This window comes from Mizuhopecten yessoensis, unplaced genomic scaffold (genome assembly GCF_002113885.1).
Source record: "Mizuhopecten yessoensis strain PY_sf001 unplaced genomic scaffold, ASM211388v2 scaffold6523, whole genome shotgun sequence".
NCBI lineage: Eukaryota > Metazoa > Mollusca > Bivalvia > Pectinida > Pectinidae > Mizuhopecten > Mizuhopecten yessoensis.
The window spans coordinates 418,956-435,362 of NW_018406592.1; the positions used below are offsets into that span (position 1 = coordinate 418,956).

At 41.7% G+C, this 16,407-nt stretch overlaps 1 protein-coding gene across 1 annotated transcript in view; it reads left to right on the plus strand.

Annotated features, from left to right (window-relative positions):
* The window catches only part of LOC110452280, a 149,030-nt gene that overhangs the window by 113,967 nt on the left and 18,656 nt on the right, over window positions 1–16,407 (plus strand). Inside the window, exons 11-15 of the mRNA XM_021500694.1 lie at window positions 346–558; window positions 2,467–4,206; window positions 7,874–7,995; window positions 9,182–9,634; window positions 14,366–14,470. Of these exons, the coding sequence (XP_021356369.1) occupies window positions 346–558; window positions 2,467–4,206; window positions 7,874–7,995; window positions 9,182–9,634; window positions 14,366–14,470 (2,633 nt within the window). The remainder of the gene's footprint in view (window positions 1–345; window positions 559–2,466; window positions 4,207–7,873; window positions 7,996–9,181; window positions 9,635–14,365; window positions 14,471–16,407) is intronic.

The following is a 16,407-nucleotide window of genomic DNA, read 5'->3' on the forward strand; positions in this document are numbered from 1 at the left end:
TTTCGTGGTTTGGGTCAGGGATCATTGAGTGGGAATTCTGTTGTGTATTTCGTGGTTTGGGTCAGGGATCATTGAGTGGGAATTCTTGTACACACCATTCTGGGACATACCTTAATGTCCATGTTATTTCATTCTATCACTGGTTATGTAGGAACTTCAGTTGTTTACCAGAACAAATTAATTCTAACAATTTATATTCCTTTGATTTCAAAGCTAGATCTGAAAAACAATATATTTTGTAAATGTTAGTTTTTCTGAAAGGTAATAACTGTGTTAAAATTATATATACCAATGTTCAGTGTAGCACAACCTTAAACCGTTACCATGGCGTTCTCCTCGTTTCAGATGTGCGACAGACTTTGGAGGCGCAGCGGGAGGAGATTATCGCACTGCGCGCAGCAATGCTCACAGAGTATGAACAGCTTCTGGCCCTGCGTACGGAAAGCATGGCTTCCCACACACAGGAAGTGGAGAAGATGCAGCATGATATGGAGGACCTCCAGAAAACATACGAGGACAAGATAAGCGAGTTCCAGACCAAGGTCGAGTCCCAAACAGGTGAGAGTTTTCAGACAGGTTTTAGTCCAGACCAAGGTCGAGTCCCAAACAGGTGCGAGTTTTCAGACAGGTTTTAGTCCAGACCAAGGTCGAGTCCCAAACAGGTGACAGTTTTGAGACAGGTTTTAGTCCAGACCAAGGTCAAGCCCAAACAGGTGAGAATTTTGAGAAAGGTTTTAGTCCAGACCAAGGTCGAGTCCAAAACAGGTGGGGTTTTGAGAAAGGTTTTAGCCCAGACCAAGGTCGAGTCCCAAACAGGTGAGAGTTTTCAGAAAGGTTTTAGTCGTAGGATCACTGTGCATCAGGTAGTAGAAGCCTCATTTCCTGTGAAAAACCTCTTTTATTTATGAATAGCTTAAGAGAGTTTCTAGTTTTGGGTTTAAACTTGTTAATGGTTTACTGGTAAAGATCATTGGTAAATTCATGATAGCCAAATGTTGGACAGTTAGTGACATCTTTGTTATCATTTGTGTAAATATCCATTCTTTTGGGTTCTGATTTGACAGCTGTATCAATGGTATCTTAAATCACCTGAACTAGAAAACTATCTATGGTTGTGTTTTGACAGCTGTATCAATGGTATCTTTACCTGAACTAGAACACTATCTATGGTTCTGTTTAGACAGCTGTATCAATGGTATCTTTAGATCACCTTAACTAGAACACTATCTATGGTTGTGTTTTGACAGCTGTATCAATGGTATCTTTACCTGAAGTAGAACACTATCTATGGTTGTGTTTTGACAGCTGTATCAATGGTATCTATACCTGAACTAGAAAACTATCTATGGTTGTGTTTTGGCAGCTGTATCAATGGTATCTTTACCTGAACTAGAACACGATCTATGGTTGTGTTTTGACAGCTGTATCAATGGGGTCTTTACCTGAACTAGAAAACTATCTATGGTTGTGTTTTGACAGCTAAATCAATGGTATCTTTACCTGAACTAGAACACTATCTATTGTTGTGTTTTGACAGCTGTATCAACGGTATCTTTAGATCACCTGAACTAGAACACGATCTATATTTGTACACTAGCACATATTGATCATCCATTATTGATATGACTGGTAATCTGATGGTGAACCCCAGACTCTATAACCCTACTCTCCCTCCAAACAAAACTAGCTTGATCTATGCTTAGCTTATGGTATATAATTCCTTTGTTGTGGATGGGAGTGTGAGGAAGCTCCGTGTCCCGTACAACACATTCACGATACACTGTTGGCAGAAGGTCACACATGTATTTAGATTTTTCTATGCCATCTTTGTAATTTACACAGACGGCAGACATGCAGATGTTCAGAAGAATCGGTAGGTTCCACTGTTTAATTGGAACTGGTATATGTGGTTTAAAGAGCAGGGGAAAATGCAATGCATTCTGATACTTACTCTTCCAGGTCATGGACCAGTCGACGACTTTCAAATTGGACAGGTTTAGTTTCAGACTTTAGTAAACATTATGTTAAATACAGTGATTTTTCCAATCCTAATAATAACAATATATAATTAACTGAAAAGAGAAAAAGGGTGAACTTGAAGGAAACACAGCTTTAAGTTTTACCTTAAGCTGCTACAGTAAAACCTGTTCAGTACTGTGACATCCTCAAATGGTTATTTAATCACGTCAGATTATATTTATATAAAGAAAATACCTATAGTTTTAGACTACAAGAATGATAAGTACATTTTCTTTTTTACAATACTCGCCAAAATTGATGTGATGAAAAGGATCTTAAATTCTATATCCATTTCATAATGAGATTCATGAAACTTGTCACTTTTCCCCTCCCATTAGTGAAATCATTTCTTCAGAAAACATTACCGGTATTGAGTTCTCAATAAAGTGCACACAGAAAACATCTAAGAATTTAAAATATGTGTCAATTTTTTTTTTTTATTTCCAGGTGAAGCTCTACGCTTAACTGTCACAGAACAGCACAACAAGGAACTAGAAATATTACAGTCAGTCTACGAACAAAAACTACTTTCTCTCCAGGAATCTTTCTCAAAGGAAAGGGTACAGCACCAGCAACAGATTGACCGTCTCATGTCTCTTCAACAGGAAGCTTCCTCTGCACATGCTCAACAGGAAGTTCTACCGACATTGACCCCTAGTGATGAAAATGTGATAAGTGATAATGTGTCTTCAAATCTTCCAAATGTTGTAAGTGAACTTGAATCAAAACTAGCAGGAAAGGACGCTGCTATTGAGAAACTAACTAGTCAGATAGGTGAAATGAAGGAACGATACGAAGAGAGTGACTCGGCCCTGTCAGACATTCAGAGGAAATTAAGTGATAAGTGCAAAGAATTGGACGAAATGAATCAGATTCTGATGGGAAAAGACAATAAAATAGTCACCCTAGAGAAAGAAAAGTGTGAAGTTGAGGAAAAATGTGCTAAAGACATGAAGGAATCAGAAACAAAATATTCCAAGGAGATGGATGAAATGACGTCAAGGCTGATTGATATACAGGTAGAACTGGACGCGTCACGGGAACAGGAACGCATGCTGGAGGAACAGTACGAAGAGTTACAGCACCAACACCTTCAGGCACTGGAAGGCGCAACTGAGGACTTGGACCACCAGAAACATATAGAGGTGGGCTCACTCCAGTCAGAGTTCAAAGTTCAGCTAGAGATTGAACTCAAGAGACAGGCAGCAGATTTAGCATTTGATCACGAGGAGAAAATTAAGGAAATTGCCAAAAGTTATGAGGATAAAATCCAGCAACTTCATATGGAATTTGATGAAAAATTATTAGATGTTAGATCACGGGCCTCTGACGCAACACCAGACGTAGAGGATAAAGACACGGACACAGAGAAAGTGTCACTTTTGTCACAGGAAGTTCAGTCTGATATTGTAGATTCTCGTGTCGACGAGGATGCAGCAAGTTCAAAGGCAAGTACAGTTGTGGAAGTTTCGAAAGACAAAATTGGGTCACGCAGACAGGAGTCGGACAATTCTATGGAAAGTGATAGAGAGTCGGAAACAGAAACACCAAGAGGAGGTCATATTTCACCAGCAGGGGGAAGTGCAATGTCATACGAAACTGAGGACGAATCGCTTTCTCAGGATGTTACGCCTGGAAGCGATGAGGCGGAATCTGCACAGGATACCACACAGGATACCACACAGGATACCACACAAGACACAGATTCAGAAACTGTGGCTGGACTGTTTAAGGAAATCTCCAGGGCTAAGGAGGACACGCTCTCCTTCTTGCGAGCCGAGTATGAACAAAAGATTTCTGCATTGGATGATCGATTACGACAGGTCACGGCTGAAAACAACGAATATGAAAAAGACATGGAGGCTCTAAAAGATCAGTTAGAGGATTTGATGTCAGATAAGGCAAGTACAGAACAGAAACTAAGTGAAATGAAAACAAATCATGAAAATAAATTAAAAGATATTGAAGTGTCTTCGCGGGCTAGTGTTGATATTGATAAAGTACGACAGGAATATGCAAGGGAGTACGATGAAAATGTGTCCCAAATTAGACGAGAGTTTGAAGAAAAAATGGATTTACTAAGACTGGAGTTACAAGAAAGTTTTGAAACTGAAAAGGAAGATCTGGTGAAGGGGCATCAAATGAAACTGAACGAAATTGAGGAGAAATACGAAAATTTAATTGAAAGTAAGTAAAAAACAATTTTTCTTATGTGTGTTTTTGTATTATTGTTAAAGTTTTCCTTACAAACAGGTAATGCATAATAGCTACATATATGGGCTACCTTTACCAATATGAAATCAATCTCTTTTAATATTCCACCCAGCGAAAAACAAGGTTATTTATGTTATGTTAAAAATACAGAGAATAAGTATATATATCTATTACTTAGTTTTCAGTATTCAAGACTTGGAGTAAGATTACATCCTTTGCCTCTAAATAAGAAACGAATGTATCCTTCATTTTGTTTTAAATCAATTGGTTAAGTAAAGCTACAGGGATCTGGGGTCATCAGAACCCTGAGATATTTAACTACTGTAATTTTATGAACAAATTAACATTCATTTCAAGAGACTGCACATTTCTGAAAGAGCAATTACAAAAAAAAATGTTTTTAGAGGATTTAGTTTTCATTTTGGAAAATGAAGGGCAGAGAATTAACTTGATTTTCTTGGTCACAAAGAATAAGATTAGAGAAAAAACAACTTTCCACATCTAGGTGTCCGTCATAATTAGGAATGTAAAAGTCTGTCCTGGTGTAGGGGAACAATACCTGCCGATTATCATGTTAGGGGAGACGACTCTGACATACGAGTGAAATCTACTCCAACACATGATAATGTGACCAGACAGCAGCAGTATTACGGTATCTTGATGTAAAGGGAGATAACTGTGATAATGTGACCATACAGCAGCAGTATTACGGTATCTAGATGTAAAGGGAGATAACTGTGATAATGTGACCATACAGCAGCGGTATTAAGGTATCTAGATGTAAAGGGAGATAACTGTGATAATGTGACCATACAGCAGCGGTATTAAGGTATCTAGATGTAAAGGGAGATATGTTAATGTGACTATACAGCAGCAGTATTAAATCTAGATGTAAAGGGAGATAACTGATAATGTGACCATACAGCAGCAGTATTAAGGTATCTTGCTGCAACGGGAGATAATTGATAATGTGACCAGACAGCAGCAGTATTAAGGTATCTAGATGTAAAGGGAGATAACTGATAATGAGACCAGACAGCAGCAGTATAAAGGTATCAAGATGTAAAGGGAGATAACTGATAATGTGACCAGACAGCAGCAGTATTAAGGTATCTAGAGGTAAAGGGAGATAACTGATAATATGACCAGACAGCAGCAGTATTAAGGTATCTAGAGGTAAAGGGAGATAACTGATAATATGACCAGACAGCAGCAGTATTAAGGGATCTACATGTAAAGGGAGATAACTGTGATAATGTGACCATACAGTAAGAGTATTAGTATTAAGGTATCTAGATGTAAAGGCAGTATTACGGTATCTAGATGTAGAGGGAGATAACTGATAATGTGACCGTACAGCAGCAGTATTAAGGTATCTAGACGTAAAGGGAGATAACTGATAATGAGACCAGACAGCAGCAGTATAAAGGTATCTAGATGTAAAGGGAGATAACTGCTAATGTGACCAGACAGCAGCAGTATTAAGGAATCTAGATGTAAAGGGAGATAACTGGGATAATGTGACCAGACAGCAGCAGTATTAAGGTATCTAGACGTAAAGGGAGATAACTGATAATGAGACCAGACAGCAGCAGTATAAAGGGATCAAGATGTAAAGGGAGATAACTGATAATATGACCAGACAGCAGCAGTATTAAGGGATCTACATGTAAAGGGAGATAACTGTGATAATGTGACCATACAGTAAGAGTATTATGTGACCAGACAGCAGCAGTATTAAGGTATCTAGATGGAAAGGGAGATAACTGATAATATGACCAGACAGCAGCAGTATTAAGGTATCTAGAGGTAAAGGGAGATAACTGATAATATGACCAGACAGCAGCAGTATTAAGGCATCTAGATGTAAAGGGAGATAACTGCTAATGTGACCAGACAGCAGCAGTATTTAGGTATCTAGATGTAAAGGGAGATATGTTAATGTGACTATACAGCAGCAGTATTAAATCTAGATGTAAAGGGAGATAACTGCTAATGTGACCAGACAGCAGCAGTATTTAGGTATCTAGATGTAAAGGGAGATAACTGTGATAATGTGACCAGACAGCAGCAGTATTAAGGTATCTACATGTAAAGGGAGATAACTGTGATAATGTGATCAGACAGCAGCAGTATTACGGTATCTAGATGTAAAGGGAGATAACTGTGATAATGTGACCATACAGCAGCAGTATTAAGGTTTCTAGATGTAAAGGGAGATAACTGTGATGATGTGACCATACAGCAGCAGTATTAAGGTATCTAGATGTAAAGGGAGATATGTTAATGTGACTATACAGAAGCAGTATTAAGGTATCTAGATGTAAAGGGAGATATGTTGATGTGACCATACAGAAGCAGTATTAAGGTATCTAGATGTAAAGGGAGATATGTTAATGTGACTATACAGAAGCCGTATTAAGGTATCTAGATGTAAAGGGAGATATGTTGATATGACCATACAGAAGCAGTATTACGGTACCTAGATGTAAAGGGAGATAACTGATAATGTGACCATACAGCAGCAGTATTACGGTATCTAGATGGAAAGGGAGATAACTGTGATAATGTGACCATACAGCAGCAGGATTACGGTATCTAGATGGAAAGGGAGATAACTGTGATAATGTGACCATACAGCAGCAGGATTACGGTATCTAGATGGAAAGGGAGATAACTGTGATAATGTGACCAGACAGCAGCAGTATTAAGGTGTCTAGATGTAAAGGAAGATAACTGATGTGACCATACAGAAGCAGTATTAAGGTATCTAGATGTAAAGGGAGATATGTTAATGTGACTATACAGCAGCAGTATTAAGGTATCTAGATGTAAAGGGAGATATGTTGATGTGACCATACAGCAGCAGTATTAAGGGATCTAGAGGTAAAGGGAGATATGTTAATGGGACTATACAGCAGCAGTATTAAGATATCTACATGTAAAGAGAGATAACTGTGATGATGTGACCCTCCAGCAGCCTTATTAAGGTATCTAGATGTAAAGTGAGATAACTGATGTGACCATACAGCAGCGATAACTGATAATGTGACCATATAGCAGCAGTATTAAGATATCTACATGTAAAGGGAGACAACTGTGATGATGTGACCCTCCAGCAGCCTTATTAAGGTATCTAGATGGAAAGGGAGAAAACTGTGATAATGTGACCATACAGCAGCAGTATTAAGGTGTCTAGATGTAAAGGAAGATAACTGTGATAATGTGACCATACAGCAGCAGTATTACAGTATCTAGATGGAAAGGGAGATAACTGTGATAATGTGACCATACAGTAAGAGTATTAAGGTATCTAGATGGAAAGGGAGATAACTGTGATAATGTGACCATACAGTAAGAGTATTAAGGTATCTAGATGGAAAGGGAGATAACTGTGATAATGTGACCATACAGCAGCAGTATTATGGTATTGAGATGTAAAGGGAGATAACTCTGATAATGTGACCATACAGCAGCAGTATTAAGGTATCTAGATGTAAAGGGAGATAACTGATAATGTGACCATACAGCAGCAGTATTACGGTATTTACATGTAAAGGGGGATAACTGTGATGATGTGACCATACAGCAGCAGTATTAAGGTATCTAGATGTAAAGGGAGATAACTGTGATTTGACAGGTGTTCGGAGTGGAGATGCTCCTGAGGTGGCTGATATTGTACGGGATAGAATCGACACCGAACTGGAAATGGCCAAGACTCTGATGCAACAAGAATTTGATGAAACACTTGAATCGGAACAGGTCAGTATCTATGTCACTACAGCCCCTGGGTAGGTTTCTTATATCTGTATGGTCAGTATACAGGTCACTTGTGTCTGTAAGGTCAGTATACAGGTCACTTATGTCTGTAAGGTCAGTATACAGGTCACTTGTGTCTGAAAGGTCAGTATACAGGTCACTTGTGTCTGAAAGGTCAGTATGTAGGTCACTTGTGTCTGAAAGGTCTATATAGAAAGCAGATTATTGTCCTTAGAGTTAAAAGATGTAGAACACTTGAAATAAAAAGGTCATTAAATGGGTCACATGTATCTAAAGCCAAATTACAGTGAAACCTCACTTAGTCTCCTCATGATAATTTAACGACCACCTCACCTAGCGACCACCTCATCTAACGACCACCTCACATAGCAACCACCTCTTCTAATGACCACCTCACCTAGCAACCACCTCATCTAACATACACCTCACCTAGCAACCACCTCATCTAACGACCACCTCATCTAACGACCACCTCACCTAGCGACCACCTCATCTAATGAACACCTCATCAAATGAACACCTTATCTAATGAACACCTCACCTAGCAACCACCTCATCTAACGACCACCTCATCTAACGACCACCTCACCTAGCAACCACCTCATCTAACGACCACCTCACCTAGCGACCACCTCATCTAACGACCACCTCATCTAATGAACACCTCACTTAGCAACCACCTCATCTAACGACCACCTCACCTAGCAACCACCTCATCTAATGACCACTTCACCTAGCAACCACCTCATCTAACGACCACCTCACCTAGCAACCACCTCATCTAATGAACACCTCACCAAGCAACCACCTCATCTAATGACCACCTCATCTAGTGAAAACCTCACCTAGCAACCAACTTATCTAATGACCACCTCAAAATCACAACCAACCCGCTATTACAGGCACTTGTTTCAGTCCCTTTTTTAAATGACATTATTCATAGTTTTTCTTAGAAAAGTTTAATTACTGTTGACAATAATATCAGAAGCCTCCTGGGGTTAACATTTCTGACCACGTAAGTGATTGATGACACTATACACATGAACAGAAAGTTTCTAACAGAAATAATAAATTCAATTTGTTCAATTAACATATTGAAACATTTTTGTGTGGGTTTGTCAGATGGAAGATCTGTATCAAATTGTGCCTTTTTCTGCTCCATATACAGACTCGAATGATAGAACAGCAACAACAGGAATTGGACGATCTACAGTCTCAACATGAGAGTGACATTGGCGATTGTCGCCAAACACTTCAGGCTGAGTTCGAGACTCGCCTGCATGAATTAGAACAGCTCCACCTGGAGGAGATTACCAAGCTTCAAAATGAGCTTGTCAACTCTTCTGTGGAATCAATAACTCAGGAGTCGGACTCCAAACAGGAAGTGTCGGACTCCAAACAGAAAGTGTCGGACTCCAAACAGGAAGTGTCAGACTCCGAACAGGAAGTGTCAGACTCCAAACAGGAAGTGTCTGAACCTGTGTCTACCGATGTGGACGAGAACCGTGCTCAGTTTGTCATGGAAATCACAGAGAGTTTAAATGAGAAGCACAAGACAGAGCTTGCATCTCTCGAATCTCACTATGATGCCAAAATCAAGGAACTGGAAGATAAATATTCGGTAAGAATGAAAATAGAACCAAAACTTATTTGTGAGATAATTGTTAAGAAAGAAGTAGAACTGCTTTCATTCAAACTGTAGTGAGAGTGAAAGAAGTACTGTTTTACCTATTGAACTGATGGCTAAGTTCTAATCTTTTTCTTAAATGTTTTTCTTATCAAACCAAAATGCCTGTATAACTTTTTTTCAAGAATTCTAAAATTTTGACTGTCAATGTAAATTTCTATATTAAACACATTTTTAAGAAAGAAAAGTAAAAATTATAGTTTTAAGAAGTACTTTAATATTGTCAATCAACAAAATAGTTACCTTCTTAAGTAGGCCGTGCTTGGGACTGATCCTGAGATCCAGTCACACATTCTAAGGGCTACCAGAACTCACATGATCTAGTGATCACTCTAAGTTACAAGATTCGTGAATTGCTGTTAGTCACATGACCCGAGGATAAAGTTGCATGATGGAATCATTCAGAGTAGGTTGGTGGTAACACTGAGTTAGTCCAGGTTCAGTCTGGTGAAGGTTGGTGGTAACACTGAGTTAGTCCTGGTTCAGTCTGGTGTAGGTTGGTGGTAACACTGAGTTAGTCCTGGTTCAGTCTGGTGTAGGTTGGTGGTAACACTGAGTTAGTCCTGGTTCAGTCTGGTGTAGGTTGGTGGTAACACTGAGTTAGTCCTGGTTCAGTCTGGTGTAGGTTGGTGGTAACACTGAGTTAGTCCTGGTTCAGTCTGGTGTAGGTTGGTGGTAACACTGAGTTAGTCCTGGTTCAGTCTGGTGTAGGTTGGTGGTAACACTGAGTTAGTCCTGGTTCAGTCTGGTGTAGGTTGGTGGTAACACTGAGTTAGTCCTGGTTCAGTCTGGTGTAGGTTGGTGGTAACACTGAGTTAGTCCTGGTTCAGTCTGGTGTAGGTTGGTGGTAACACTGAGTTAGTCCTGGTTCAGTCTGGTGTAGGTTGGTGGTAACACTGAGTTAGTCCTGGTTCAGTCTGGTGTAGGTTGGTGGTAACACTGAGTTAGTCCTGGTTCAGTCTGGTGTAGGTTGGTGGTAACACTGAGTTAGTCCTGGTTCAGTCTGGTGTAGGTTGGTGGTAACACTGAGTTAGTCCTGGTTCAGTCTGGTGTAGGTTGGTGGTAACACTGAGTTAGTCCTGGTTCAGTCTGGTGTAGGTTGGTGGTAACACTGAGTTAGTCCTGGTTCAGTCTGGTGTAGGTTGGTGGTAACACTGAGTTAGTCCTGGTTCAGTCTGGTGTAGGTTGGTGGTAACACTGAGTTAGTCCTGGTTCAGTCTGGTGTAGGTTGGTGGTAACACTGAGTTAGTCCTGGTTCAGTCTGGTGTAGGTTGGTGGTAACACTGAGTTAGTCCTGGTTCAGTCTGGTGTAGGTTGGTGGTAACACTGAGTTAGTCCTGGTTCAGTCTGGTGTAGGTTGGTGGTAACACTGAGTTAGTCCTGGTTCAGTCTGGTGTAGGTTGGTGGTAACACTGAGTTAGTCCTGGTTCAGTCTGGTGTAGGTTGGTGGTAACACTGAGTTAGTCCTGGTTCAGTCTGGTGTAGGTTGGTGGTAACACTGAGTTAGTCCTGGTTCAGTCTGGTGTAGGTTGGTGGTAACACTGAGTTAGTCCTGGTTCAGTCTGGTGTAGGTTGGTGGTAACACTGAGTTAGTCCTGGTTCAGTCTGGTGTAGGTTGGTGGTAACACTGAGTTAGTCCTGGTTCAGTCTGGTGTAGGTTGGTGGTAACACTGAGTTAGTCCTGGTTCAGTCTGGTGTAGGTTGGTGGTAACACTGAGTTAGTCCTGGTTCAGTCTGGTGTAGGTTGGTGGTAACACTGAGTTAGTCCTGGTTCAGTCTGGTGTAGGTTGGTGGTAACACTGAGTTAGTCCTGGTTCAGTCTGGTGTAGGTTGGTGGTAACACTGAGTTAGTCCTGGTTCAGTCTGGTGTAGGTTGGTGGTAACACTGAGTTAGTCCTGGTTCAGTCTGGTGTAGGTTGGTGGTAACACTGAGTTAGTCCTGGTTCAGTCTGGTGTAGGTTGGTGGTAACACTGAGTTAGTCCTGGTTCAGTCTGGTGTAGGTTGGTGGTAACACTGAGTTAGTCCTGGTTCAGTCTGGTGTAGGTTGGTGGTAACACTGAGTTAGTCCTGGTTCAGTCTGGTGTAGGTTGGTGGTAACACTGAGTTAGTCCTGGTTCAGTCTGGTGTAGGTTGGTGGTAACACTGAGTTAGTCCTGGTTCAGTCTGGTGTAGGTTGGTGGTAACACTGAGTTAGTCCTGGTTCAGTCTGGTGTAGGTTGGTGGTAACACTGAGTTAGTCCTGGTTCAGTCTGGTGTAGGTTGGTGGTAACACTGAGTTAGTCCTGGTTCAGTCTGGTGTAGGTTGGTGGTAACACTGAGTTAGTCCTGGTTCAGTCTGGTGTAGGTTGGTGGTAACACTGAGTTAGTCCTGGTTCAGTCTGGTGTAGGTTGGTGGTAACACTGAGTTAGTCCTGGTTCAGTCTGGTGTAGGTTGGTGGTAACACTGAGTTAGTCCTGGTTCAGTCTGGTGTAGGTTGGTGGTAACACTGAGTTAGTCCTGGTTCAGTCTGGTGTAGGTTGGTGGTAACACTGAGTTAGTCCTGGTTCAGTCTGGTGTAGGTTGGTGGTAACACTGAGTTAGTCCTGGTTCAGTCTGGTGTAGGTTGGTGGTAACACTGAGTTAGTCCTGGTTCAGTCTGGTGTAGGTTGGTGGTAACACTGAGTTAGTCCTGGTTCAGTCTGGTGTAGGTTGGTGGTAACACTGAGTTAGTCCTGGTTCAGTCTGGTGTAGGTTGGTGGTAACACTGAGTTAGTCCTGGTTCAGTCTGGTGTAGGTTGGTGGTAACACTGAGTTAGTCCTGGTTCAGTCTGGTGTAGGTTGGTGGTAACACTGAGTTAGTCCTGGTTCAGTCTGGTGTAGGTTGGTGGTAACACTGAGTTAGTCCTGGTTCAGTCTGGTGTAGGTTGGTGGTAACACTGAGTTAGTCCTGGTTCAGTCTGGTGTAGGTTGGTGGTAACACTGAGTTAGTCCTGGTTCAGTCTGGTGTAGGTTGGTGGTAACACTGAGTTAGTCCTGGTTCAGTCTGGTGTAGGTTGGTGGTAACACTGAGTTAGTCCTGGTTCAGTCTGGTGTAGGTTGGTGGTAACACTGAGTTAGTCCTGGTTCAGTCTGGTGTAGGTTGGTGGTAACACTGAGTTAGTCCTGGTTCAGTCTGGTGTAGGTTGGTGGTAACACTGAGTTAGTCCTGGTTCAGTCTGGTGTAGGTTGGTGGTAACACTGAGTTAGTCCTGGTTCAGTCTGGTGTAGGTTGGTGGTAACACTGAGTTAGTCCTGGTTCAGTCTGGTGTAGGTTGGTGGTAACACTGAGTTAGTCCTGGTTCAGTCTGGTGTAGGTTGGTGGTAACACTGAGTTAGTCCTGGTTCAGTCTGGTGTAGGTTGGTGGTAACACTGAGTTAGTCCTGGTTCAGTCTGGTGTAGGTTGGTGGTAACACTGAGTTAGTCCTGGTTCAGTCTGGTGTAGGTTGGTGGTAACACTGAGTTAGTCCTGGTTCAGTCTGGTGTAGGTTGGTGGTAACACTGAGTTAGTCCTGGTTCAGTCTGGTGTAGGTTGGTGGTAACACTGAGTTAGTCCTGGTTCAGTCTGGTGTAGGTTGGTGGTTACACTGAGATAGTCCTGGTTCAGTCTGGTGTAGGTTGGTGGTTACACTGAGCTAGTCCTGGTTCAGTCTAGTGTAGGTTGGTGGTAATACTGAGTTAGTCCTGGTTCAGTCTGGTGTAGGTTGGTGGTAACACTGAGTTAGTCCTGGTTCAGTCTAGTGTAGGTTGGTGGTAATAAAGAGTTAGTAATGGTTCAGTCTAGTGTAGGTTGGTGGTAATACTGAGTTAGTCCTGGTTCAGTCTGGTGTAGGTTGGTGGTTAAACTGAGTTAGTCCCGGTTCAGTCTGGTGTAGGTTGGTGGTTACACTGAGATAGTCCTGGTTCAGTCTAGTGTAGGTTGGTGGTAATAAACAGTTAGTAATGGTTCAGTCTAGTGTAGGTTGGTGGTAATACTCAGTTAGTCCTGGTTCAGTCTGGTGTAGGTTGGTGGTTAAACTGAGTTAGTCCCGGTTCAGTCTGGTGTAGGTTGGTGGTTACACTGAGATAGTCCTGGTTCAGTCTCGTGTAGGTTGGTGGTAACACTGAGTTAGTCCTGGTTCAGTCTAGTGTATGTTGGTGGTAACACTGAGTTAGTACTGGTTCAGTCTGGTGTAGGTTGGTGGTAACACTGAGTTAGTCCTGGTTCAGTCTGGTGTAGGTTGGTGGTTACACTGAGATAGTCCTGGTTCAGTCTAGTGTAGGTTGGTGGTTACACTGAGTTAGTCCCGGTTCAGTCTGGTGTAAGTTGGTGGTAACACTGAGTTAGTCCTGGTTCAGTCTAGTGTAGGTTGGTGGTAACACTGAGTTAGTCCTGGTTCAGTCTGGTATGGTTTGTGGTAACACTGAGTTAGTCCTGGTTCAGTCTGATGTAGGTTGGTGGTAACACTGAGTTAGTACTGGTTCAGTCTGGTGTAGGTTGGTGATAACACTGAGCTAGTCCTGGTTCAGTCTGGTGTAGGTTGGTTGTAAAACTGAGTTAGTCCTGGTTCTAGTCTTGTTTTGAAGACAACTTATCATAAACAGTATACAGAAAAGAAATATAATCCTTAGAAAGCTAAAACTTTTTGTCAATTGATCTTGTTCTAGGGGGAGATAAACCAGCTGATATCGCGGCTGGATGGTCATCTGACGATAAACACAGGTACCATGGAACTAGCTGGAGTTGTGTCCCCTGTACTCTCTGTACCTCGGGTAAGTGTAAAACATTGTGAAAAGAAATATATAAATACTACATCTATTAGAGTGTGACAGTGCCTAGGGTCACCCCGAGGGTATCACTGTCACCCAAGGGGTCACCCCGAGGGTATCACTGGCACCCGAGGTTGACAGTGATATCTAAGTACCTGCAATCTGACCTACTGTTTGACGGTACCTACAGTCTGCCCTACCGTCTGACGGTACCTACAGTCTGCCCTACTGTTTGACAGTACCTACAGTCTGACCTACTGTTTGACGGTACCTACAGTCTACCCTACTGTTTGACAGTACCTACAGTCTGACCTACTGTTTGACGGTACCTACAGTCTACCCTACTGTTTGACAGTACCTACAGTCTGACCTACTGTTTGACGGTACCTACAGTCTGCCCTACTGTTTGACGGTACCTACAGTCTGCCCTACTGTTTAATGGTACCTACTGTTTGACGGTACCTACAGTCTGACCTACTGTTTGATGGTACCTACAGTCTGACCTACTGTTTGACGGTACCTACAGTCTGACGGTACCTACAGTCTGACCTTCTGTTTGACAGTACCTACAGTCTGCCCTACGGTTTGAAAGTACCTACAGTCTGACCTACTGTTTGACGGTACCTACAGTCTGACCTACTGTTTGATGGTACCTACAGTCTGACCTACAGTCTGACGGTACCTACAGTCTGACCTTCTGTTTGACGGTACCTACAGTCTGCCCTACTGTTTGACAGTACCTACAGTCTGACCTACTGTTTGACAGTACCTACTGTTTGACAGTACCTACTGTTTGACGGTACCTACAGTCTGACCTACTGTTTGACGGTACCGACAGTCTGCCCTACTGTTTGTTCTGGTTCCTCGTCTATTCTTGTCCCTGTGTATTGACAATCAGTTTATTGTTCTGGTTTCTCGTCTATTCTTGTCCCTGTGTATTGAAAATCAGTTTGTTGTTCTGGGTTCTCCTCAGCTTTTCTTGTCCCTGTGTATTGACAATCAGTTTATTGTTCTGGTTTCTTGTGTATTCTTGTCCCTGTATATTGACAATCAATTTATTGTTCTGCTTTCTCATCTATTCTTGTCCCAGTGTATTGACAATCAGTTTATTGTTCTGGTTTCTCGTCTATTCTTGTCCCTGTGTATTGACAATCAGTTTATTGTTCTGGTTTCTCGTCTATTCTTGTCCCTGTATATTGACAATCAATTTGTTGTTCTGGTTTCTCCTCGTCTATTCTTGTCCCTGTGTATTGAAAATTAGTTTGTTGTTCTGGTTTCTCCTCATCTATTCTTGTCCCTGTGTATTGACAATCAGTTTATTGTTCTGGTTCCTTGTCAATTCTTGTCCCTGTATATTGACAATCAATTTATTGTTCTGGTTTCTCATCTATTCTTGTCCCAGTGTATTGACAATCAGTTTATTGTTCTGGTTTCTCGTCTATTCTTGTCCCTGTATATTGACAATCAGTTTATTGTTCTGGTTTCTCGTCTTTTCGTGTCCCTGTATATTGACAATCAGTTTATTGTTCTCGTTTCTCCTCGTCTATTCTTGTCCCTGGGTATTGACAATCAGTTTATTGTTCTGGTTTCTCCTCAGCTTTTCTTGTCCCTGTGTGTTGATTCTGTTCTGTTGTACAGACAGTTTACCTTTTTCCTTTTTATACGCCTGTCGGGCGGGCGGGCAGGCGGGCGGGCAAACGATGTCTGCTCGATATCTCGAGTAATTATTAACGGATTAACTTCAAACTTCACAGCAAGGTTAATTACCATGAAACCTTGGACAAGTTCGATAACCGCCATTATCCGACCATAATTTCTGGAGTTATGCCCCTTTACTTGCCAAAACAGTGTCCGCTCGATATCTCGAGTAATTATTAACGGATTAACTTCAAACTTCACAACAAGTTTAATTACCATGAAACCTCGGACAAGTTCGATAA